The sequence below is a fragment of the Rhinoderma darwinii genome, chromosome 13 (assembly GCF_050947455.1).
Source record: "Rhinoderma darwinii isolate aRhiDar2 chromosome 13, aRhiDar2.hap1, whole genome shotgun sequence".
NCBI lineage: Eukaryota > Metazoa > Chordata > Amphibia > Anura > Rhinodermatidae > Rhinoderma > Rhinoderma darwinii.
In genome coordinates, this window is record NC_134699.1 from 41970710 (window position 1) to 41997440 (window position 26731).

General features: G+C 42.8%; 1 protein-coding gene and 1 long non-coding RNA gene across 2 annotated transcripts; one reads left to right on the forward strand and one right to left on the reverse strand.

Annotated features, from left to right (window-relative positions):
* The first annotated feature begins 246 nt into the window (after positions 1 to 246).
* Positions 247 to 21942, forward strand: DNTTIP1 (deoxynucleotidyltransferase terminal interacting protein 1). Its single transcript, XM_075845723.1, has 13 exons — positions 247 to 456; positions 1307 to 1377; positions 1473 to 1569; positions 3322 to 3420; positions 3503 to 3571; positions 4961 to 5017; positions 5556 to 5617; positions 7983 to 8028; positions 9010 to 9068; positions 11269 to 11329; positions 12495 to 12566; positions 12657 to 12712; positions 21179 to 21942. The coding sequence occupies exons 1-13, from the start codon at positions 373 to 375 to the stop codon at positions 21288 to 21290; spliced, it is 945 nt and encodes a 314-aa protein (XP_075701838.1). The 5' UTR covers positions 247 to 372; the 3' UTR covers positions 21291 to 21942.
* LOC142665917 (uncharacterized) lies at positions 21373 to 26731 on the reverse strand. Its single transcript, XR_012851597.1, has 2 exons — positions 26595 to 26731; positions 21373 to 22473 (listed from the first exon to the last, which is right to left on the reverse strand). It is a non-coding gene; the product is annotated as an uncharacterized LOC142665917 (long non-coding RNA).

Consider the following 26731-nt stretch of genomic DNA (forward strand, 5'->3'; position numbering starts at 1 on the left):
CTGACCCGAGTGTAAATAAAAAGGGTTGCAGTTGCCCATAGCAACCAATCAGATCCCAGCTCAAATTTTTAATCTGCCCTTTATGTAATGAAAGCAGCAACCCCATTGGTTGCTATGGGCAACAGCTCTTTACCTTGCACTACCTTTAATCTCCATATGCATGAAAATTATTTGACGATGTCGCTAAAGAATAGAGACAGTTGACAATTAGAAATGAGAGTGCGCAATAGAATATGTTTATTTATCACAAGAAGCAAAGTAAAGGTCGCTGACATAACGAAGCTCGCTGCCGTTTCCGTGGCTACATGAGTAGGTCGCGTCTGGATGACGTCATCGCGCCGATGTTGTGATGTCCGGGATTGACTGAATCTAATGATGGGGACTAGTAATGATTCGGATTTGAAGGGCCACAGCGGTGGAGAGGAGGATGGAGACCCCGGTGGCCCGGCATCCCCGGTTGGTATTATGAGAACGGTGTTTATTGAGGAAGGAACAGATGCCATCCGCTGTATATACAGGAGCCGGGTTTTATGAGTGAAAGTGAAGGACTGTGTGTACCTGACTGATGGTGTCCATGTCTGTGTGAGGGTCATAAGCGTGAAGATAAGTGACGAGCACATTACTTGTTGGAGAGATGTTCTACATACATACATATATATATAAAAAGAAGTTTAAAGGGCTACTCCCATCAGTTATAGCAAATCACTAGGATATCCCATAACATGATTGGTGGAGATCTGACCTCTAGCTTAAAAAACCCATTGTCATATACGCTATTAAATGGGTTGGAAGTCGAACCCCCACCGATCCACTATTGCGGTGTCCAGGCTCACAGACCTTCTATTGACCCCGTACACCGCTACATCGGCCTCCCGAGAAAAGCCTATCAGAAACCAAGCGTCTGACGCTCACCCGAGCACTTCTGCCGCTTCGTTCTAGCGATCGGTGAGGGTCTCAGTCCCCGGACCCCCACGATCACTATGACATGTCAGAAGTTTGTTGAAAGTTTAGTTACTCTCTAACTAAACTATATAAGATTACTGTTCCCGCAACTGCCTGAAATGTAACGTGCCGTGGACCAGTGGAAGTGACTGGCGGTGATTACATTTGTGTTCATGGATAATTTCATAAATTAGCGGTGAAAAAAATGACTGTAGCCTTTAGGAGCCGACCTGACCTTTTTAGCGGACAATGACAACTTCCATAGACCTCCACAGGAGTTCAGCTCCGGTAATATTTGCATCGGCTCCTGGGATTTGTTCAGACTTGTTCTTCGGCTTCATTCTATGTTTTTTTACTTTTTCAGAGCCCGTGGAATATTATGATTAAGCACCGTCAAGTGCAACGTAGGGGGCGCCGTGCTCATGTTGCAGTCAGGTAATCATTAAAATATAAGATCTGCTGATGGGTCCATCACCAATATATCTCTTGAGAGTAATCCGTTTGGTTTATGTATTCTGTTGGATTTGTAGTTTCACTGACCCGGCCGTCTCCATGGATCTGCTCCGGGCAGTTCTACAGCCGAGCATCAATGAGGAAATTCAGGGCGTTTTTAATAAATATATGAAGGTAAATCTTGTCTGTGTCATCCGGCGCTGTCTATGGTTTTTATTTCACAGTTGTCTATCCCAGGGCATAAGGCATTAGGATTTGCCATGAGCCAATGCCCTCTGTGACCAACTCCTTGTGTCCGTCTGCTACAGGCTCAGTGGAGCTATAGGCAGACGTCTTACGGGATACTGAGTAAATTATTTGCATATACTGTGCACAAAGTTACAGGGAAATGGCAGTAAGAAAAGCTGGAGCTGCCCTGGCGTGGAGTAATATGCTGCAATGTTATGTCACCAGGACAGAATGCTTTATATAGGGATGCCAATAGGGGAGAAGCCCTAATAAGACACTCAAAATACGCTAATAATAATATGACAGGTGCTTTTCCATCAATGATCTCTCTTAGCCATTCAGCAGCACTGAGAGGGTTAACATTAAGGGTATGCTCACACGCAGTGTTTTCTGGCGTATTTCGGGGGCGTTTACCCCTCGAAAAAGGCTTGAAAAAAACGGAAGCTGAAGCTGCCCGGTAAATCAATGGGGAAAACAGCATTTAGTTCATACGGGGCGTCTTTTTACGCAGCTGTTTTAAAAGGCGGAGCATAAAAAGACGCTCCGTAAAAAGAAGTAGCATGTCACTTCTTTTTTACAGCTGATTTTCCATTGAACAAAATAAAAAACGCCTGAAAAGAAATTAAAATTTAAATTAAAAGAAACTTCATTTTCGGCTTCAAAAAACGCCTGAAGATCAGAGGCTGTTCTCCCTGAAAACCGCTCCGTATTCTCAGACGTTTTTTGTTAAGCGTGTGAACATAGCCTAAGGGAAAACAGCTCCTGATATACCGACGTTTCTTAAGCCACTCGCGTTTTTTGCTGCGTTTTTCACGGCTGTTTTTGGAGCTGTTTTCTATAGAGTGAATGTAAAACAGCTACAAAAACGTCCCAAGAAGTGACATGCACTTCTTTTTCGCGGCCGTTTTTTTATACGGCCGTTTTTCAAAATGGCATATCGGAACAGAACGCTATTTTTTCCCATTGAAATCAATGGGCAGATGTTTGGAGGCATTCTGCTTCAGATTTTCCGCCCATTTTTCAGCCGTTTATGCCCCGAAAAACGGTCCAAAATAGGCCCTGTGAACATACCCTTACTCTAAAACTTCCTGCTTTTAAGGAGTCCTGGAAGTTCTCACATGATCCCTCTGTACTCTGCTGTGTGCATCACAAGGCTCACCGGAGTAAGCAGCTGATGATGTGGAGCATGTCCCCAACTGGAGCTTTTGGGGGCTGTTGGTACAGTTTGATGTCCTAATTTAAAGGGGTCTGCCCTAGTGTCAGATTCCCATAAGGTTGTATAAAAAAAAAAGTTTTTAGCTGATCAAATGAATGTCTGGCATGTAATAGGTGGCCAGGCCACGTCCATCAGAGCAAGAGCCACTTTGTTAGTGGCTCTCTGCATTGGCTTATAAAGCGGGGATCTGAGCGGGGGATGCCATTTATGATGTTCAAGTGCCTTATTATTGAGACCACCCTTTTAGTTGTGTTGAGGACATTCAGGTTGTGTGTGAGTCGTCAGCATGTTTTGTGCATCACATTGTCCCACATTTATTATTTAATTTACACCGGATTTTGGTGGAAATTGCACAGGTCAAAAAGTCCCTTTCAAAATTTTACGCTAAACATTTTCAATATTTGTCTTGTGTTTTGTGGGCCACTGGCTGTAATGTTCTTGCCTACAACGCTATGTCTATTACAATTGTCTTTTGCTCCTAGTTCTTTCAGAAAGCGGCAATAAATGTGAGAGAGAATGTTGGGGATCAAGTGGACCCGGAGCTGCTGATTCAAGAGACTTGTCGCAGTTGCCTGGAGCAGGTACTGGATACAATGAGTCCTGCGGTTACCTGGGCAGACCCGTGTATTTACCTGCTAACCGTTCTCCTGTTCTCTAATACAGGCGAAGGTTCTCTTCACAGACCGAGAGAAAGCTGCAGTGAAACCCGTGTCAGAGGGAAACGTTCTGAAGGTAAGAAGAAAACATTAGTTACTGCCGGTGTTTATAGTTGGAGGTTTGGAGCTAGCCTTCATTTATATATTAGGGAATTGCATTTACAGCCATTTCCCAATCTATAGCTGTTAAATTTCAGTGAATGGGGCTCCCTACTGTAACCCTTTCACTGCCATACAGCTGCAACTCCCTTTCCCTACACCCCTTTTTGTTTACAAGATTAACCCCTTAGTTACAGGGACATTTAAGGTTTGCTCTTGTCACACGGAGCTATGGATGGGGACGAGCGGTCGTTGATCCGATCGCTCATCCCCATCCATTATTATCATGTCGGCAGCACGTCTCCCTGTTCACATAGGGGGATGTGCTGCCGACCACAATAATCTTTTACTTTTTTTTAAATGATACGACCAGCGTTTGATTGTTCATCTGCTGATCGGTCCCCTGTTTATACAGGCCCATTATCGGCAACGACCGTTATATTAACACTCGTCTGCCCGATAATTGTCAGGTGGGGGATAGAAGCAAGTGTGAGTTTACTGTATTTTATATGTATGTTTAGGTACGTGGGTGGGCGTTAGTACAGTATTGTAGTATATTTCAGTAGTACTGTGCCACATGTAGTATTAGTATACTTAACACATATGAAGTTATTATATGTATTGAGGTATTCTGATACTATACCGTGAATATATGTATTTACTGTGTTGTGCATTTTGTGTTTAGTAACGAAGTGTGATTTGTGTTGGTAATAAACCTATGTTTACAATACACTTGTGACGTGAATCACCTCACACACTAGCAAGCCAAATAGATAGTGTTCTACAAAAGAAAAGGTAGGGGAGCTAGGCATAACCCTAGTGACCCTAATAGAAGGAGGTAGTAATAGTGGGTGACACTAGCCCAGTGAACCCCACTAAATACACAGAGCGGGCACACTGTGCAGAATTATGGCATTGCTGTTCTTAAATAGGACCTGTCCGTTTTTTCTTTCTATTTCCGTTTCAGTAAATACTTGATTTCCCCATGAAATAACAATGCTGACGCTGTGTGTTCTACCTCCTGGATATTAATAAATTGACAACTATGTCTTACCATTCGGCTGGTTCAATTGGCGTGTCCCCTACACAGTATTACAGTGTCAGCAGTGATTGGTCAGTGTGTAGGGTCACGCCACTTTGACGAGGATAATGGTAACACCCAGTTGGTAATTTGTGCATACATTTCTAGTAAGAATAAAAGAGGAATACGACCATGCAGATTTCTAGAATTGTTATTTCATGAGGAATACAAGTATTTACTAAAGCAGACATGTCGGGTGAGGTGAGAGGTCCTCTTTGTGAGTGCAGGTGAGATGTTCTAGGGTTATTTACAATCTGTATTTCTTTTTTCTGATTTGTACTTCAGAGAACAAGAATAGCAGAAGATGAGTCAACTCTGCGGAGGAGTCCAGTGCCCAAAAAGGTAGTAAACAACTTTTGTTTCTTAAAAGGTTTGCCCATCAGGAACATTGATGGCATACCCACAGGATATGCCATAATGCGGGTCCCACCTCTGGGACCCGAACCTATGTCTGGAACGGGGCCCCCTAAAGCCCGTTCTACCTTTCTCAGTTCCCGCCGCCTCCCGGGCCACTTCCTGATTACATGGTCGGAAACTATGAAAGCAGCATAGCTCGCGGAGATACATTGTTTTCTTAACGCCCATAAAAATGAATGGCAGTTATAGAAAAAGTCATTCACTTCTATGGGTGTTAGGAAACAGCGTAGCTCAGCGAGGTACTCTGTGTTTTTCTGATAACACTGTTGAAAATTACGAAGTGGTCAGAAGGCAGCGGGAACCGAGAAAGGTAGAACAGAGTTTGGGGGGCCCCGTTCTAGAGATAGGTGGGACCCGCATCTATCTGACTTTTATGGCATATCCTGTGGATATCTCCTAAATGTCCTTGATGTACTATTCCCTTTAACTATGAGGGGATCTCTAAATTCTGTTTGTATTACAGAGAAAGGGGCGCCCCCCGGGACAAAGCTCGTTAAATGACCGGAATTCCTCTGGACTTACATCGTGAGTATAAATAGTCATCTGATCCCCAGCATTCTAGATCATATTTGTGTCTGGCTCTCCTCTGTGAGAGTCTTCACCATGTAGCAATGTATATGTCCCACCAGAACATACAGACATTATTCATAACTTACATTCGTAAAAAAAATATATTTTCTCTTGGTCTAGTCATTTGTTCAATCATCATTTATTTTAAACTCGTTTTATTGAAAAATAAAGGCAAATCATACTTTACATACAAGCAATAACTGCTCACGTATGACAGTCACAATGGCGTTAGTGTAAGAAAATGGAAACACTGGAATCTATTTTGTCTGCATTTTTTATTTAATTTTTTTAATGTAAAAGGTTTTAAGTATATTTAGATAGGATTTAAATGGGGTCCGGGAGGTTGGACCCCCACCGATCATAAAAGGATGGAAAATCCTAGCATTATGCCATTATGTTATAATATAGAAATGCCCATTAACGCACCTTGACGTGCACTTACATCAAGGTGCGGGGGAGAGGTATGGAGAGCGCTCACGCGGTGAGTGTGCACTCGATACCCTGCGGGTGTTGTCTGTGTTTTACAGCCGACACCCGTGACTAACGGCCAGGAACGACGATCGCGATGTTCCTGGCCGTTTAACTCCTCAAATGCTGCGGTCAATCGCGACCGCAGCATCTGAGGCGTTATAGAGAGGGGGCGCCCCCTCCGACAGGTCATTGGCAGCCCCATAGCTCGATCGAGGTTCGCCAATGGTTGTTATGGCAGCCCAGGGGCCTAATGAAGGCCTCCGGGTCTGCCTTCACTCTGCCTCTGTTAAACCAATTCAGTGTATTATACCAGGTGGTTCATGTCCCCTAGGGGGACTAATAGAATGTGTAAACAAAAGTAAAATAAAGTTTTTAGTAGTGAGATTTAAAAAAAACCCTCTTTTCCCATTTAAGTAATGAAAAAAAAAAGAAACAAAATTGGTATCGCTGCGTCAGTAAAAGTCCGAACTGTTACAATATACCAATATTTAATGTGCACGGTAAATTCCGTAAAAAGAAAAAATATATAAACTACCAGAATCGCGGGTTTAGCGGTGACATTTTTTTTAATAAAAAGTGATCAAAAAATGGTACCAATAAAAACCACAGCTTGTGACGCAAAAAATAAGCCCTTACACCGCGCAATTAACGGAAAATAAAGTTATGGCTTTCAGAATATGGAAAAAAAACATTGTTTTTTTTCTAACAAATAGTTTTTTCTTTGTAAAAGGAGTAAAACATTAAAAAACCTATATAAATATGGTATCGCCGTAATTGTATTGACAAGCAGAATTAAGTAAATTTGTAGTTTTTCCGCACGATGAATAACGTAAAAGCGAAACCCAAAAGAAAATAGAGGAATCGCAGTTTTTCCCAATTCCACACCACTTAGATTTTGTTTTCAGTTTCCCAGTACATTACAGTACTTTAAACGGCCAGTAGAAACTATAACTCCTCCCGCAAAAAAACAAGCCCTCGCACCACTCCATTGACGGAAAAAGAAAAAAGTTACAGCTCATAGAAAGCAGGGGAGTGTAAAACGGAAAAAAAAAATGACTCGGACATTAAGGGGTTAACTGAGGCCATATGTTACGGGTAATTCTTAATCGTTAAAAGGGTCCCCCAACAATAGACTGTGCTGGGGAGACTCCCAAGTGGTCCGCTGTAATCTGTAGGTATGTCAAACCGCAAGTGTTCCTCCGCAGCGCTGACCATGCATTGCACATTACACACTAAAATCAATGGCCTGTCCATGTAATGTCCAAAGTGAGAGACGCTCTTTGTAGCTGCTCTACCCTGCTTTGCCCTCCCCTCCGTTTCCCCCTTATTTACCCAAAATTCCCTAATAGGCAATAGGGGAGTCAAAGAGGATATACTTGGTGGGAGGGGATTGAGTTTTAGGGAAAGCCTTCTAGCATGTTGGTATATTGGAGACACCACCATTGAGAAATGGGTAACTGGAATCCATGACCGATAAGCATTTAGGAGAGTGTTGATATTTTACCCAATCGTGCCAGGTCTGAAGAAATAAGTCTGGAGTGTTTTGATTCAGGAAGTTAAAACCCCCATGGGCATTACTTCCTGAATTTTTGTCAACTAGAGTGTTCGGGGTGGTGATACCAGGTTCCCCACCAGCTGAGCAGCACATGCCTGTACCCCGTTGATTTGGTGACGGATCCCCAAGTGTTTGTAGGTTTTCAAAGGGTGGTCCCTATAATGGAGTAGAGCATGATCGTGTCTTTATGGAAATGTTAATAATTTGTTAGCATTATATTAATCATAGATGATGTTTTCTGGTGAACACATTAGCAATTTGTGTACTGAAGTATTTGTTCTGTTCGTTTTTCAGTTTAAAACCCAAGGCTGGAGATCCTATTAGACGTGAAGGGCCAAAGGTGTAGTGCTAAGTATACTGTGCATGCAGGAGCAGAGATACACATTCTACAGTTGGGGTAGAGAGACTTGAGTACCCTGTACTGGCATAGTAGACTGGCATGATTATGCTGTACAGTTGGAGTAGAGAGAGATTGATATGTATTGCGGTTCAAAGCCATTCAAAATGTATAATTTATTTGGTTCCTTTCTTAACAGGGTGGCCCCTTAGGCCCTGTTCACACGGAGTCGTTTGCAGGCGGAAAAATCTCCGCATGATTTTGACCTGCCGGCAGAACACTTGCAGCATTTTCCGGCTGCAGCCATTGAGCACTGCAGCCAAAAAACGCTGCAAAAAAACGCTTTCTCTGCCTCACATTGATGTCAATGGGAGGTCAGAGACAGAAAGGGCATGACGCTGCTATTTTCTGCTCGCGGGAAACAACGCCTCCTATTGAAATCAATGGGAGGCCTTTTCGGCAGTTTTTGCGCGCGGTTTCCGATGTGAACAGGGCTTATTAGATTGAAGCCGCTCAACGGTCAACTGATGCCATGAGTCCTGTTTCTCTGATCTATTAATCCGGGGGGGGGGGGGGGCTTAGTATATAATATGTTGATGTAACCTTGAATTCTTGATTTAGTATGAGAATAATAATGTCTTATGAAAGATGGAGTCTTAAGTATTCATACTCAAAGAAAGTAATTCAAGGGGGTTTTCCTACAAAAGTCAAATCGGTGGTCGCCCTGCAACTGGGACTCTCACTAGTCCCGCAAACTAGATGTGTCTGTTCCCTCTTGGCAGCTCTGCTTGTCAGGAAGCCGAGGACGCGATCAGGACCAAAACCAGTTTATTCTTTGCGTCAGCGGGGCCTCCAGCCACCTGACCTCCCTGACTTGTATGACTGGCCACATGATTTATGTAGAACATGTTCCATAAAATAGATCTGTTATTGTAAGAAAACACTTGATCTCCTCCTTAAAACATTTCTTTTATTCTATTCTAGTGGGATCCAGCTAGACTGAATGAGACAACCACCTTTGTGCTGGGATCACGGGCTAATAAGTAAGAGGATAGGGCTCTCAGATTATTATGTCAAGTGAATAACATTGATTATTTCTTTACAATGGTAAGTGAATACTCCGCTTTTGAAGTTCATGTGTTGAAAACAGGAAGAATGGGTAAGCGCAAGGATCTGAGTGACTTTGACAAGGGCCAAATTGTGATGGCTAAACGACTGCGTCAGGTCTTGTGTTATGTGCCCAGAATGCAGTGATTAGTAATTACCAAAAGTGGTCCAAGGAAGGAGAACCGATGACCGGGTCGTGTGTGCCTCAGGCTCATTGGTGCATGTGAGGAGCGTCTGGTCTGATGCCACAGAAGAGATACTGTAGCAAAAATTGCTAAAAAAGTGACTGCTGGCTATGATAGAATGGTGTCAGAACATACAGTGCATGGCAGTTTACTGCATTTGGGGATACATCGCTGTAGACCGGTCAGAGTGCCCATGCTGACCCCTGTCCACCGTCAAAAGTGCCTACAATTGGCACGTGATAATCACAACTAAACCGTGGCGCAATGGAAGAAGGTGGCGTGGTCTGATGCATTCCGTTTTCTGTTACATCATGTGGACGTCGGGGTATGTGTGCGTGACATACCTGTAGAGAAGATGGCACCAGGATTCACCATGGGAAGAGGGCAGTGTGGTACTCTGGGCAATGTTCTGCTGGGAATCCTTAGGTCCTGACATTCATGTGGCTGTTACCTTGACACGTACCACCTACTTAAACATTGTTGTAGACACAGCGCACCCCTTCATGGTGATGATATTCCCAAATAGCAGTGGCCTCTTTCAGCAGGATAATGCGTCCTGCCACACTGCAAAAAATTTTTGGGAATAGCTTGAGGAACTTGAGGAGTTCAAGGTGTTAGCTTTGCCTCCAAATTCCCCAAATCTCCATCTGATTTAGCATCTGTGACATGTACTGGAAAAACAAGTCTGATCCATGGAGGCCCCACATCATAACTTACAGGACTTAAAGGGTCTGCTGCAAATGTCTTGGTGCCAGATACCACAGGACCCCTTCAGAGATCTTGAGACATCCACGCCTCAATGGATCAATGGTGTTTTGGCGGCATGAGGGGAACCTATGAAATATTAGGCAGGTTTTTTTTTGTTTGTTTTTGTTTTTTTTAATCAAGTTTTTTTTTTCTTGAAGGTTTTTCAACAGAAATACAAAGCGGATCCCACACACTCCCTTTGCGTTGCAGCCATTAATGATGACACTACATTGATATTACATTAAAGGGAATGTGTCGCTAGAAAAATATTTTTTTTGTTTTTTTAGTTAAACTGTTAGTCAATAAATGATTACACATTGTTCTAATTTTTTTTATTTTTTTCACAAGTCAGGAAATATTATAAATTAGATTCTAATTTATAACCTTTCCATGTGCTGGTCACTAGAGGGAGCAATTCCCAAAATTGCAGCATTGGCATGTGGTAAAGCAACCTCATTGCTTTATGCTGCAAAATTGGAGAAGACACACTCACTCTAGTGTCCTCACACAATCCCCCCTCTTTTATTCTGGCTAGTGCCAGGAGAAAGGAGGGGGTTGAATGTTCAAACCTCCTACACTGTGTGCCGCCATTTTTTGAACGAATGCACAGTGTAGGAGGATTAGATACAGTGGTAATCACACAGTATAACACGAACATACACGAACATAGCTTACCTGCCGCTGCCTCCGCTCCAAAACATATGGACGGAAGCCGTGACCAGAAGTAGTCATCTTACTGTCCGTCCGTGGCTTCCGGTCCACATGAAAATAGCACCGGATGTCGCTCGGCCGAAGACCTTCCTTTTGGACTGTGTGGAAGCGGCGCATGCGCCGTTCCCACACAGACAGCGTACGCTATAATGAATGGAACGGCTCCCGTTCGCATTCTCTATGGGGATGTATGTGCCGTATTCCATCTCTGTATGTGTCGTTAATCGACACATACAGAGATGGAAAAAAAAAATGGCAGCCCCCATAGAGAAGTAAAAGAAAGAAAAAAGTACAACACAAAAACACAAATAAATAAAATTTATTTTAATAACATACAAAAAGCAAAAACAAATAAGACATTTTTTTTTCGTGACACCTTCCCTTTAAAGATTATGCAATTGATTTAACCACTCATATCCATTAGGCAGGTGGTTTTAATGTTGTGGATGATTATATATATATAGTGTGTGTGTTTCTCTTTTTCTCTTTATAGAGCTTTAGGCATGGGAGGGACCAGGGGACGGATTTATCTGAAACACCCAGAGCTGTTTAAGGTATGCTTAACTTGAATGGCAGCTGTATGGATCCATATTTTATAGACACTAGTTCAGGCAAGCTCCATTATAGAGAGAGACTCTTTGTGCATTATTTTTTTTACGTTGCCATGCAATTATGTGATGTTTAGCAGTACTATTGGTGAATATATATATATATATGTGTGTGTGTGTGTGTGTGTGTATATAATTCACTAAAGCTTTGAGGTGCACAATGCTCTGTCTGCTGGGGTCCGCCCGCCTCATTAAACCTCTTATTGACTGTGAAACTTTTAACAATGAAGTGAAGTTGCCACATATTGGTGAGTGTCATGCTACTTTCTTCATTACAACTTAGGCCCCATGCACACGACCGTATTTTTGTCCACCCGTAAATACTGGCGTAAATACGGGTCCTTGGTCACACGTATTCGACCCGTATTGCACCAGTATTTACGGACCCGTGCCCGTAAATACAGGTCCGGTGTCACCCGTATTCCACCCATATTTACGGGCACGTTTTCTCTGCAACGCTCCCGTAATGACGGGTGCACACACGTAGTCACCCGTAATTACCTGAGCCCCATAGACTTCTATGGGCTGCCCGTGCCGTAATTACGGCCTGAAATAGGACATGTTCTATATTTTTCAACGGCACGGACACCTTCCCGTAAGCATACGGGGAGGTACCCGTGGCCAATAGAAGTCTATGGGCCCGTAATTACGGGCGTTTTTACGGTCGTGTGCATGGGGCCTTACAGAGTTGTTTTCTTCTGTTAGGTTGTTAAAAATGGTGTTTAGCTATTTCTTAGTTCTATCTTTTTCCAGAAAAGCTGTGATGAGCGATGTGGTCATCATTACATCTTAGCTGTATCAGACCTCCCGAAGACAAAACTGTCTCGCTTTGTAGTAAAGAATCCCCGGCTTCCTTTATAACTAGGTAGATTGTCTTTTTACTACTTTAGGAAAGCTGGGTGACAAATCCTGTGGAAAGTGTAATCGTAGCCATACTGGATATCCCACAGCTTTCCCAGAAACAGAAAAACCCCAAGCAGCAGGGGTACAACTTGATTGCACAGAACAACTCAGGGACTTCTACCGATATTGATTTTGCTTATAATAACATTATGGAAAGAAAAGCCACAGAGGAGGATCTCATCCGGTAATTATCTTCTTCCATTTGCAGTATTCAGTTGATCCACAAGACAAGCAATGGTTAACGGAAAAGCAGTACATGAGAGCCACAGGTGGTAAAATGGTAAGTTTCCGAGCATGAACGTTTCATATTTATAGTCTCCTCCTCGTGTATGACGTCTGAATGTTTACACAAATCTTATATCTGTTGTAGGTGTATCTCCTTTTAGAAGAAGATATCCTTGATTTGTCAACTACAGATGAGTACAGGTATGGGAACAACAGTTAGGGCCCTTTTACACAGCCAGATATCGGGCAAACAAGCGGTCACGTGATTATTGCGGCTGATCGGCTCGTTTATGTGGACAATAAAATGTCCACTAGTGGCAGCACATCTCTATGTAAACCGAGAAATGTGCTGCTGACGTGATAGAAATGTATGGGGACGATTGCTTGTCCCCGTACATTACTGATTGTCAAGGCCGGCCTAAGGCTAGAGGGCTCCCTGTGCAGCAGAATTTTTTGGCGCCCCCTCCCATATTACATACCTTCCACAGAAATAATGCCACCATATACTGTTCACATAAATAACACTGGTATAGCCTGTACGTATAAATAATGCTGCCATTTACTTTATACATAAATACGTCTGTAAAATGTATACATATATAATGCCACCATATACAGTACACTAATACTGTACATATAAAGAATACCCCCATGTACTGTGTGTGTGTGTGTGTGTGTATATATATATATATATATATATATATATATATATATATATAATGCTGCCATATATTGTACATATAAAGTCCAACATATGCTGTAAGTATAATTAATCTAATCACTTTATACTCTACACACATATAACACCGCTACATATTGTACACACATAGAATACCACTACATATTGTTTATATAAAAAAAAATACTGGTATATACTGTACACATATACCATTATATTCATTACACACCTATTATACTGCTATATACTATACTTGCATATAATACCGCTATATACTGCATACACCTATAATGTTGCAACATACACTACGCACAATACTGCTACACAGTCTACACACACAATAGCACCACTATATACACACTATATACTCTACACATCAATTTTCCCACTATTTACATAAAAGCACAGCAAAAAGTTTTTAAATCGTTGCTGCAAAACTGCTGTGTGAATATGCCCTTACAGTATTATATATACATGAGAATCCTATATATCCACCTACACACAGATATATATACACACACATTTACACACTTATGCATACACTTACCTTCTATGTAGGATCTCTCATGCAGAGAGTCTCATATGTACACGAGAATCATATATATCCACAGAGAGATATATATATATATATATATATATACACATATACACACACACACACACACTTACCTTCTATGTAGGATCTCTCATGTAGTCTCTTGAAGCAGCAGGGGCATCCCAGGACAGCAGATATAACCAGCTGCAGAAAGTAGCTGGTCTGTTTAAAAGAATAGGGGGGCTCAGGAGAGGGAAACAAGGGCTCACAGGAGAGGAGGGGGACACAGGAGAGTGCTAGAAACTGAGCTTCCTCTCTGCAGACGCTCCTCCCCCCTCTTCTCTGTCCCGACTGCTTCAGACGAGAGAGAGGACGTAGTTTGTATTCAAAGCAGTCCACAGGCAGGCTGAGGAGTGGGGATATGGTGCCACCTTAGAGAAGATTATGTTGTAGGAGGGAATAGGGGCTGCAGAGGGAGTAATCTACGGAAGCATCAGGCAGCATGTTTATTGTCCGTGACGGCGCCCCCTTTACTTAGGAGGAGTGATGCGACCTGTGCTGCCGCACAGGTCGCACTCCCCTAAGGCCGGCTCTACTGATCATAGCTCCTTGTAAAGGGAGCAAACGAAGGACAATTGACAAGCTGTCTCATCAATCAGCACTCGTTTTCACGCACCATATAAAGAAATGTAGACTTTTCTTTTAGAACTGCTGTCTTGTGAAAGACTCTAAAGACGATTTGCCCCTGAACCAAGCAGTGTTACAATATTTATTCCGGTCATATTATTGGGCATGCAACATACAAAGATTTAGAACAACATTTAGACCTGAATTAGTCTCTACCTCTGGAACACATTTTTATTGGTCAGAACCGATTGTTTTAGTTAAATGGTCATATATGTACAATGCATTCGGAAAGTCTTCAGACCCTTTCAATAGTTTCACATTTTCTTATGTTGATGCCTTGGGGAAAAACAACATTTTTTATTTTAGCACATCATTTTGCACTCAATACCCCATAAGGACAATGTGAAAACAATGTTAGTAATCTTTTCTAAATTATTGAAAAGGAAAAACTAAAATATTGCATTGACATAAGTATTCAGACCTTTTACTCAGTACTTGGTTGAAGCACCTTTGGCAGTGATAACGGCCTCCAGTCATCTTGGGTATGAGATGTCACAAGGTTTGCATATCTGGATTTGAGGATTTTCTGACATTCTTCCCTGCAGATCCTCACAAGCTCTGTCAGGTTGGATGGGGATCGTCGGTGGACAGACATTTTCAGGTATCTCTAGAGATGTTCGATTGGGTTCAAGTCAGAGCTCTGGCTGCGCCACTCAAAGACATTCACAGAGTTATCCCTAAGCCACTCCTGTGTTCTCTTGGCTGTGTGCTTAGGGTCATTATCTTGTTGGAAGGTGAATCTTCGGCCCAGTCTGAGGTCCAGAGCACTCTGGATCAGGTTTTCATAAAGGATATCCCTGTAGTTTGTTCCATTCATCTTCCCCTCAACCCTGACCAGTCTCCCTGTCCCTGGTGCTGAGAAACACCCCCACAGCATGATGCTGCCACCAAAATGCTTCACTGTAGGGATGGTATTGGGTAGTTGAGGAGCAGTGCCTGGTTTCCTCCAGACATGACGCCATTGAGGCCAAAAAGTTCAATCTGTTTTGATCAGACCACAGAATCTTGTTTCTCACAGTCAGAGAGTCCTTTAGGTGCTTTCCAGAGTCCAGATGGGCTTTCATGTGTCTTTTATGGAGAGGCTTATTTCTGGCCACTCTGTCATAAAGCCCAGATTGGTGGAGTGCTGCAGTGATGGTTGACCTTCTGGAAGTTTCTCCTATCTATACACGGGCTCTTTGGAGCTCAGCCAGAGTGACCATTGGGTTCTTGGTCGACTCTCTTACCAAGGCTCTTCTCCTTCCATTAATTAGTTTGCTTGGGCGGTCGGCTCTAGGAATACTCCTGGTTGTTCCAAACTTCTTCCATTTAAGAATTATGGAGGCCACTGTGCTCTTGGGAAATTAAGTGCAACAGAAATGTTTGTTGTACCCTTCTCCAGATTTGTGCCTTCACACAATCCTGTCTCTGAGCTCTACAGACAGTTCTTTCCTCCTCATGGCTTGGTTTTTGCTCTGATATGCATTGTCAGCTGTAAGTCCTTATATAGACAGGGGTGTGTCTTTCCAAATCATGTCCAATCAAATTAATTCACCACAGATGGACTCCAATCAAGGTGTAGAAACATTTCAAAGATGATCTAGAGAAATGGAAGGCCTCCAGAGCTAAATTTCAAGTGTCATAGAAAAGGGTTTGAATACATATGTCCATGCTAATTTCTAAAATTCTGAGTGCAGGATGATGGGGAGAACGTGAATTTTTTATTTTAGCACAAGGCCTCAACATAACAAAATGTGGAAAAAGTCAAAGGGTCTGAAGACTTTCCGAAAGCACTATATAGTCATTTATAGCCATATTGTTATCTCACATCATTAAAGGGGTAATCTGGTTATAAAAAGTTTTCACCTATCCACTGCACAGCTCTCTGAAGTTTCTGTCAGCGCCACAGCGTTTCAATGGAGAGGCAGGGCAAATGCTCGACCGCTGCTCCATTCAGCTCCTCCCAGCAAGTGGTGCACCCCCACCGATATAACCGTTATCCCCAGGGGCGTAGCTAAAGGCTCATGGGCCCTGGTGCAGAAACCTTGGGCTCCCCTCCACCAACACTACCAGACCCCCACGCACGCCTATGCCCAGCCGCCTTGCCCGACAGTCCCATGGATGCCATATTGCCCCCTATAGCTGCCTCCACAATATAGTGCCCCCACGTAGTATAATGCTCCCCATAGCTGCCCCCACACAGTATAATGCTCCCCATAGCTGCCCCCACACAGTATAATGCTCCCCATAGCTGCCCCCACACTGTATAATGCTCCCCATAGCTGCCCCCACTCTGTATAATGCCCCCTATAGTTGACCACCACAGTATAATGCCCCCCATAGCTACCCCGATAGTATATTGCCACCTCTAGCTGCCCCCATACAGTATAATGTCCCCCATAGCTGCCCCTACACAGTATAATCATCCAGGGGCGTAGCTAAAGGCTCATGGGCCCCGATGCAAAATTTCTTATTGGGCCCCCCCCCCCCGCAAACTTTTCATGGCCGACGGTCCGCTGCTTTCAGCTGCATCGCTGGGTCTCCTAAGTGACCCAACAATGCAGCACTAGCAGCCAGGGGCGTCACTAAGGACTTAAAATGTCAGGGGAAATAGCCCAAATACATATGTGTCCACCCAAAAAAAAATGCGTGTATTGGAGACAGCATAGCATATCTATAGGACTACGACCCTATAAACTATGGATAGGATTAGATACATTGGCTCAGCAGACAGTATCACACATGATAGGATTAGATACAGTGGCTGAGCAGACAGTATCACACATGATAGGATTAGATACAGTGGCTGAGCAGACAGTATCACACATGATAGGATTAGATACAGTGGCTGAGCAGACAGTATCACACATGATAGGATTAGATACAGTGGCCCAGCAGACAGTATCACACATGATAGGATTAGATACAGTGGCGAAGCAGACAGTATCACACATGATAGGATTAGATGCAGTGGCCCAGCAGACAGTATCACACATGATAGGATTAGATGCAGTGGCCCAGCAGACAGAATCACACATGATAGGATTAGATATAGGGCCCAGCAGACAGTATCACACATGATAGGATTAGATACAGTGGCTCAGAAGGCAGTATCACACATGATAGGATTAGATACAGTGGCTCAGCAGACAGTATCACACATGATTGGATTAGATATAGGGCCCAGCAGACAGTATCACACATGATAGGATTAGATATAGGGCCCAGCAGACAGTATCACACATGATCGGATTAGATACAGGACTCAGCTCGCTGACATTGCGGCTCCAGCGCTGGACCCAGGAAAGGTAAGAATAATAATTTTGCTTCTTTATGTGTTACTGATTATTTTTGTGTGTTTGTGTTTTTTTACAGGTTCGGTTGTTGGACTTCGGATACGAGGACTTCAATGACAGCGTTTTTTTATTCTCAATAAAATGGTTAATGGGGGTTGTGTTTTTTTATTTCAATAAAATATTTTTTCTATGTGCTTGTATCTTTTTAAACTTTATTATCACCGCCTTAGTAATGGCCGCTGGCTGATTGACAACCTCCATTACTAAGGCGGGGCTTAATGTTAGCAGGTGCAGAGGCCAACACTAACCCCCATTATTACCCCGGTACCCACCGCCACCAGGGGTACTGGGAAGAGCCGGGTACGAAACAGTACCCGACCATCTGTAGTGACGGGCAGGCACCGGGGTGGCCGCAGGCTGGTAGTATTAGGCTGGGGAAGGCCAAAAACAGTGGCACCTACCACCCTGGTAATGCTGCCTGCTGCTGCTGTGTTGTATCTGGCTGGTTATGAAAATTGGGGGGGGGGGCCTGAAATCATTCTTTCCAATTATTTTTTATTTTATTTTTTTTAAATGACGTGGGGTCCCCCCCATTTTTCATAACCAGCCAGATACAATAAAGCAGCAGCAGCCTAGCATTACGAGGGTGGGAAGGGCCACTGTTTCTGGCCTTTCCCAGCCTGATAATACCAGCCTGCGGCCACCTCAGTGGCCGACCATCACTACAGATGGTCAAGTACTGGATGGTACCCGGCTCTTCCCAGTACCCTGGTGGCGGTGGGTACCGCCGGGGTAATAATGGGGGTTAGTGTTGGCCTCTGCACCGGATAACACTAAGCCCCGCCTTAGCAATGAATGCTGTCAATCAGCCGGCGGCCATTACTAAGGCGGTAGTAATATAGTTTAAAAAAAAACACAAAGACATAGAAAAAATATTTTATTGAAATTAAAAAAAAAAACCCACACAACCCTCATTAACCATTTTATTGATAATAAAAAAAAAAAAAATGTCATCGAAGTAGTCCTGGAATCCGACGTAGTCCAACGACCGAACCTGTAAGAAAACACACAAAAAAAACTATTAGTAACACGTGTTAGGCTTAGATACAGGGCCCATGTGTGATACTGTCTGTGAGACTCTGTATCTAAGCCTACCACAAGGTAGGCTTAGATACAGGGTCCAGCAGACAGTAATCTTATACAGTATAAGATTACTGTGTGCTGGGGCCCTGTATCTAAACCTACAGAGTGGTAGGCTTATATACAGGGCCCATCAGACAGGATCACACATGGGACATGTATCTAAGCCTACCATGTGATTGGCTTAGATACAGGGCCCAGCAGATAGGATCACACAATCTGTGATCCTGTCTAATGGGCCCTCTAAGTCTGCTACATCGTAGGCTCAAAGGGGTTGTGCAGTCCCTAAACATTGATGGCCTATCCTCAGGATAGGCCATCAATAGCTGATGTGTCGGGGTCCGTCTCCCGGGATCCGCCAATCAGCTGTTTTGAAGGGGCCGCAGCACTCGTACGAGAGCTGCTTCCCCTTCATTTCACTACTCGCTCACACTGTGAATCGCCAACACCGATTCACAGTGTGACCAGAATGAACGGGAAGCAGCTCTCGTACGAGTGCTGCGGCCCCTTCAAAACAGCTGATTGGCGGGTCCCGGGAGTCGGACCCCGCCAGTCAGGGCTACTACTAATCTTACCTTCCTCTTCAGCTGGTAGTGCTTTTCTGTTTTCATTCATACTTTTCACTGCTGTTGTGCGAATCACGCGCGTCCCATGGAAGTGCTTCCGTGTGGTGTGTGTGATTTTCACGCACCCATTGACTACAATGGGTGCGTGATGCGCGAAATAGACACAAAGAACGGACATGTGAGTTTTTCGCAGCGGACTCAAGCTGTGTAAAAATCACGCACCTGTCTGCACGGCCCCATAGACTAATATAGGTCCGTGCATGAAAATCACGCGCGTTGCACGGACGTATATCCCGTTCGTCTGAATAAGCCCTAAGCCTAATGTTTTTATGCATCTTGTACTACTTTTAAGCAATCTTCGAATTTGTGATAAGAATGGTGTGGTTTGCTGCACATTTTTGCCGCGATTACGAAAATCGCGGCAAAACCGCGCCATTTTTGCCGCGATTACGAAAATCGTGCCAAAACGCATGGTAAATTAAAAAATGTAACAAACCCTACAGGAGTTGCGGTCAGGAGAGACAAGTAAAGAAGAGACAATGGGGGATGCAGGGAGAGAGGGGTTTAGGGAAGCACTCACCAGGACCTGAGAGGTGGACGTGCCTTCTCTTCTGCCGACTCTGCTGCTGCTATACTCTGGTAGAAGGACCTGATCGGTGGCCGTGGCTTCTGTTCCTCAAAGGCGAATCAGGTCACATGGGCATGACGTCATTAAAGGTCCTTTAGCAAACGGCATCTGTCCAGCTTTAATGCTGCTTATGCAGCGTTTTTACATTAGTAACCTCACGAAAATGTGGTGGGGGGGCCGTGGGCCCCCCCCAGGCTTCGGGGCCCGGTCGCAATTGCGACTGCTGCGACCCCTATAGCTACGCCACTGTAATCATCTGCAGATACTGAAATTATACTCTGTAAACTCTCTACAAGGTCATTAATACACATTAAAAAAGAAGAGGGCCCACTACTGACCCCTGTGGAAGCCCACTGGTAACTGCGACCCTCTCTGAGGATGTACCATTAATAACCACCCTCAGTTTTCTATCCCTGAACCAGTTGTTGACTCAATTACACATATTTTCCCCCAGTCACAGCATTTTCATTTTATATACCAACCTTTTATGCGGCACAGTATCAAATGCCTATGAAAAGTCTAGATACACTACATCCACAGCCTTACCCAGGTCAAGTCTAGAACTTACATCCTCATAGAAGCTGATCAGATTGTTTGACAGGACCGATCCCTCATAAACCCATGCTGATGCTGCGTTAACAGTTTACTTGCATTAAGATACTTGAGAACAGCATCTCTTAGAAAACCCTCAAATATTTTACCCACAATGGAGGTTAAACTTACAGGTCTATAGTTTCCCGGTTTTTTGACACCTTTTTATATATTGGCACCATATTTGCTATGCGCAAGTCCTGTGGAACAGACCCAGTCATGATAGAATCCTTAAATATCAGAAATAAGGGTCTGTCTTTCACGGTACTTCACGCCTGCAGAACACAAGGGTGTATACCATCCAGACCCGGTGATTTGTCTATTTGTGTTTTTTAAGGTGCTGCACTTCTTGCTGGGTGACATTTAATGGAGAATTTACGTTATCCCTAATCATCTCGTCTGACAGTGGATTTTCATGTGTAAATACAGTAGAGAAAAGGGCGTTTAATAGATTGGACTCTTCCTCATCCTCCTCCACCATTATACCCACGTTATTTTTCAGAGCGCCGACACTTTCAATTTTCAGTTTCTTTTTACAGTTTCATTGACTTCTTGTTATTTTACAGAGACTGCAAGGAGCTGCGGTTAGATGAGCTGAAGCCATTTACTGCACCTCCATGGATGATTGAGAAGATGAGAAAATACATGGAGCAAATGAGAACCGAGCAGGAGCAGTAACGGTCTATAAATGCTTATGATGCAGTCCAGTTTGCTTTACATGATAAGAGAACTATATAATAAAACCAGGCGGACCACTAAGGAAAAAAACCAGCATCGTGATGTTTATTGCAGACCATTCACATAACGCACAACCTTCTTATATGGCAAAAAACGTCAGGCTTATGTAGTAAACTTCAATCTCTGCAGCAGGTTCTTCAGATGCTCAGTATCCCCACAACAGTGTCAGCTAGTGTCCATACGGTATAATGAACTTTCCACCTTTTATCCTACTGCACCGCTCTCCTCTATTAAAAGCAGAAAGTTATTTGCCAGGGGTCGCTTCCGGCCCCAGAGATCTACACTGGTGTATCTGCTTATTGTCCTAGGACGCTATTCAATGTAGCTTTTGCTATAGCGCTATTCAAGCTAAGATGCTTTTGTCGACTTCTGAATGGTGAAGTTATGTAAGCTCCCTGCTCCTACATTGCTGCACATCTAGATAGTTTTGCCATTCGGGACTCTAGAAAAAGATGAATAGAAACCCCTGTACAAGTTCTATAAATATACTCTAATTATTTTTAGTACTGTATGAATTTGAAAAACTGGGAAACCTGTACTTATTGTAGCAAAATAGATTTGCATAAATGGGATTAATTGCGTATTCGCACCTCCACACATTTAAAACAGCCACTTACACTGTTATGTCCCCAATGTATAACACCGTCCAGGATGGAAAACCGCCATAAGGAAGACCCGGTCCTCAACAATTCAACTTCTAAGAAATGCAAAAGGACTGCAGCATCCTGGCTGAATGAGATTCTATTTTACTGGTCACAAGTGTGTGATGTTTTGGCTGTACATAAGCCTTTTCCAGGCTATGCTGATGACAGATTGACATAATTTGCATCAGTTTTTCTATCCATCTAACATTGACCTCAATAAAAAAAATATCATGACTGAGTCAGTCTTTGTCGATCCACTACTCCCCTGTCACGTTGGGTTCGTGGACCTTGACCGTATGGCAGCTGGCCAACAGGGCGCAGGTCATAGTCTATAGTTTGTATAGTGTACCTGTGGCAGCTCGGCTGGGACTAGGCAGCAGGTAGACGTCAGGCGTGGAGTAGCAGGACAGGCGTGGAATACAGCACAGCACGACTACAGCTCAGCACGGCACTTGATCAGGATACAGATACGGGGAACACTGGAAATTGGAAAACACAGACCATTTGCATAGACAAACTTTTACGGCGAATAACAGCGATCGCTGTAAAAACAGCGGTGGTTCGTTCTCACTCTTCTCTCACAGAATATATTCTGTGAGAGAAGAGAGAAATGGTCTAAATAAGGGCCAGCACCCCCCCTATTACACCCCCGATCAACCTTCCCCCCCCCCCCCTTACCTGATCCGGATCTTCAAGATGGCGCGTGACTGACTGTCACTATGGCAGAACACAGTACACCACGTAGGTAGTGTAATGTGTTCTAGCAGCGATCAGAGCTGCAACTCTAAATGTCCCCTAGTGGGACAAGTAAAAAAATGAAAGATAATAAAAATGTTTTATAAAAGTGTAAAAATAAAAGTTATAAGCTACATAAACAAAAAAAAAAGCTTTTTTTCCTATAATAAGCCTTTTATTATAGGAAAAAAATGAACATGTTAAAAAAGTACATATATTTGGTATCACCGCGTTCATAACGACCAACTATAAAAATCATAATATTATTTTTCCCGCACTATGAAAACCGCAAAAAAAAATTTTAAAAAAAAATGCTAGAATCACTATTTTTTGGTCATCACCCCTCCCAAAATATACAATAAAAAGTGATCAAAAAGTCGCATATACGCCAAAATATTACCAATAAAAACTACAACCCATTCCGCAAAAAACAAGTCCTTACACAGCTTTTTTGACAAAAAAATAAAAAAGATATGACTCAATATGGGGACACAGAAAATTAATTATTTTATAAATAAAGTGATTTTATTGCGCAAACGCTGCAAAACATAATATACATATGGTATCGCCGTAATCGTACCGACCCGCAGAATAAAGTAAAATTTCATTTATAGCCCAGGGTGAATGGCGTAAAAAAATTATAACACAAACCATTGTCAGAATTGATGGATTTTGGTCACCTTGCTTGACAAAAAATTTTGTAAAAAGTGATTGAAAAATCGCATTTACCCCAAAATGATACCAATGAAAACTACAGATTGTCCCGCAACAAATAAGCCCTCACACGGCTCCGGTGGAGAAAAAATAAAAAAGTTCTGGTTCTCAGAATATGGCGATGCAAAATGTGAAGTGTCCAAAAGCAGATAAGATCGGGTGCCATTTATCAATGCGACAGCGGCCACATATCTGCGGATTATTATTTATTTACCCCATTGTTATACCCTCTTATTATACCCTGATGTTCTCCGCACAGCTTACAAATGCCCCCACATCATAACTGAAATACCAGCAAAACCCCAAACAAGACTATTACCAAGCAAAATCTGCGCTCCAAAAGCCAAATGGTGCTCCCTTCCTTCTGAGCCCTGCAGCGTGCCCAAACAGCAGTTCACGTCCACAGATATGGCATCGCTATACCCGGGAGAACCCGATTAATATTTTATGAGGTATTTGTCTTCAGCAGCACAAACTCAGTACTGGTATAACTGTGTCCATAAAAGTCCAAACTATTACAATATATCATTATTTAACTCGCACGGTGAACACCGTGAAAAATCTAGACTTAAAAACTGCAAAATCGCTGTTTTTTGGTCACCTTGTCTCTAACAAAAATTTTTATAAAAAGTGCTCAAAAATTTGTATGTGCCAAAAAATGGTACCAATAAAAACTACAGCTCGTTCTGCAAAAAATAACCCCCACACCACTCTATTGACGGAAAAATAAAAAAGTTATGGCTCTTGGAAAGCGGGGAGGGAAAAACGAAAAAGCAAAAAATGAATCAGTCTGGAAAGGGTTAATTACTTTTTTATGAAAAAAACATTTATGACCACATGTGGGGTATTGCCGTACTCGGGAGAAATTGCTTTACAAACGTTGGGCGGCTTTTCCCTCCTTTATCCTTTGTGAAATTGAAAAAATTCAACATTTTAGTGGAAATAATGTTGATATTCATTTTCACTGCCTAATTCTAATAAATTCTGCAAAATGAGGTCCAAATGCTCACTATACCCCTTGATAGATTCCTTAAGTGGTGTAGTTTCCCAAATGGGGTCACTTTTTGGGCGTTTTCACTGTTTTGGTCCCTCAGGGGCTTTGCAAATTCTACATGGCACCCGAAAACCATTTCAGCTAAATTTGAGCTCGAAAAGCCAAATAGCGCTCCTTCCCTTCTAAGCCCTGCTGTGGGTCCATACAGTACTTTATTACCACATATGGCATATTTCCATAATCGGGAGAAATTGTTTTACAAATGTTGGGGTGCTTTTTCTCCTTTGTTCCTTGTAAAAATTAAAAATGGCTACGTTTTTTCAGAAAAAAAGTAGATTTTTTTACCTTTACAGACTAATTCCAATGAATTCAGCAAAACAACGGTGGGGTCAAAATGCTAACTTTCCCCCTAGAAAAATTCGTTGAGGGGTGTAGTTTCCAAAATGGGGTAACTTTTGGGGGGTTTCCACTGTTTTGGTCCCTCCAGTACATTGCAAATCCAAATATTGGTCCTTCCCTTCTGAGCCCTGCCGTGTGTCCAAACAGCAGTGTATTACCACATATGAAGTATTGCAATAATCCGGAGAAATTGCTTTACAAATGTTGGGGTGTTTTTTCTCCTTTATTCCTTGTAAAAATTAAAATTCTTTACGTTTTTTCAGAAAAAAACTAGATTTTAATCTTCACATACTTCAAAGAAATGTAGCAAAAAAACTGTGGGGTCAAAATGCTAACTACACCCCTAGATAAATTCCTTGAGGTCTGTAGTTTGCAAAATGGGGTCACTTTTGGGGGATTTCCACTGTTTTGGCCCCACAAGACCTTTTCAAACCTGACATGGTGCCTAAAATATATTATAAAGAAAAGAAGGTCCCAATATCCTCTAGGTGCTCCTTTGCTTCGGAGGCCGGTGCTTCAGTCCATTAGCACGCTAGGGCCACATGTGGGACATTTCTAAACACTGCAGAATCTGGCCAATAAATATTGAGTTGCGTTTCTCAGGTAAAACCTTCTGTGGTACAGATTTTTTTTTATTAGATATGAATTTTGGCAAAACAAAATTACATTTGTAAATTTGACCTCTACTTTGCTTTAATTCCTGTGAAACGCCCAAAGGGTTAATAAACTTTCTGAATGCTATTTTGAATATTTTGAGGGGTGCAGATTTAAAAATGGGGTGATTTATAGGGACTTTCTAATATATAGGGCCCTCAAAGCCACTTCAGAACTGAACTGGTCCCTGAAAACATGGGCTTTTGAAATTTTCTTTCAAATGTGAGAAATTGCTGCTAAAGTTCTAAGCCTTGTAACGTCCTAGAAAAATAAAAGGATGTTGAATAAACAAAGCAAACATAAAGTAGACATATGGGAAATGTTTATTAGCAACTATTTTGTGTGGTATTGCTATCTGTTTTACAAGCAGATACATTTAAATTTAGAAAAACGCTAATTTTTGCAAATTTTCTCCAAATCTTGGGAGATTTTTTTTACAAATAAGCAATGAATTTATCGACCACATTTTTTCACTAACATAAAGTACAATATGTCAAGAGAAAACAGTCTCAGAATCGCTTGGATAGGTAAAAGCATTCCCGAGTTATTACCACATAAAGTGACACATGTCCGATGTCATTAAGGCCAAAACCAGCTCAGTCTTGAAGGGGTTAGGCTATGTTCACACGGAGTATTTTGGGGGAGGAATATCTGCCTCAAAATTCCGTTTGGAACTTTGAGGCAGATATTCCTCTCCCTGCACGCCGATTTTCGCGGCAATTATCGCACCGTTTTTCGCCATTGAGCGCCGCGGGCATAAAACAGCGAGATATACGCTTTCTCCTGTCTCCCATTGAAGTCAATGGGAGGTCGGAGGCGGAAGCGCCCGCAGATAGGGCATGTCGCTTCTTTTTCCCGCGAGGCAGTTTTACTGCTCGCGGGAAAAAGACGCCGACGCCTCCCATTGAAATCAATGGGAGGTGTTCTCGGGCCGTTTCTGCCGAGTTTTGTGACGCGGTTTCCGCGTCAAAAAACTCGGCAAAATACCCCGTGTGAACATAGCCTTAAGGTACGGATTTGCGGATTCACTAAACTGGTGAAATCATTTTTAGGGGCACCACGTTACACCTCTGGACAATAGTAGAAATAATAGCCGCCAGGTACCTCCTCCTTCACTACAGAACACTGCTCGGCTTGTCAGCCCACTGTTTTCCAGTCGTGTATATTAGGAATAAAATGAAACAAACGTGACGTGCAATTTTACACCCAGCAGGGAACGGGTTAATGACGTTGCCGGACGT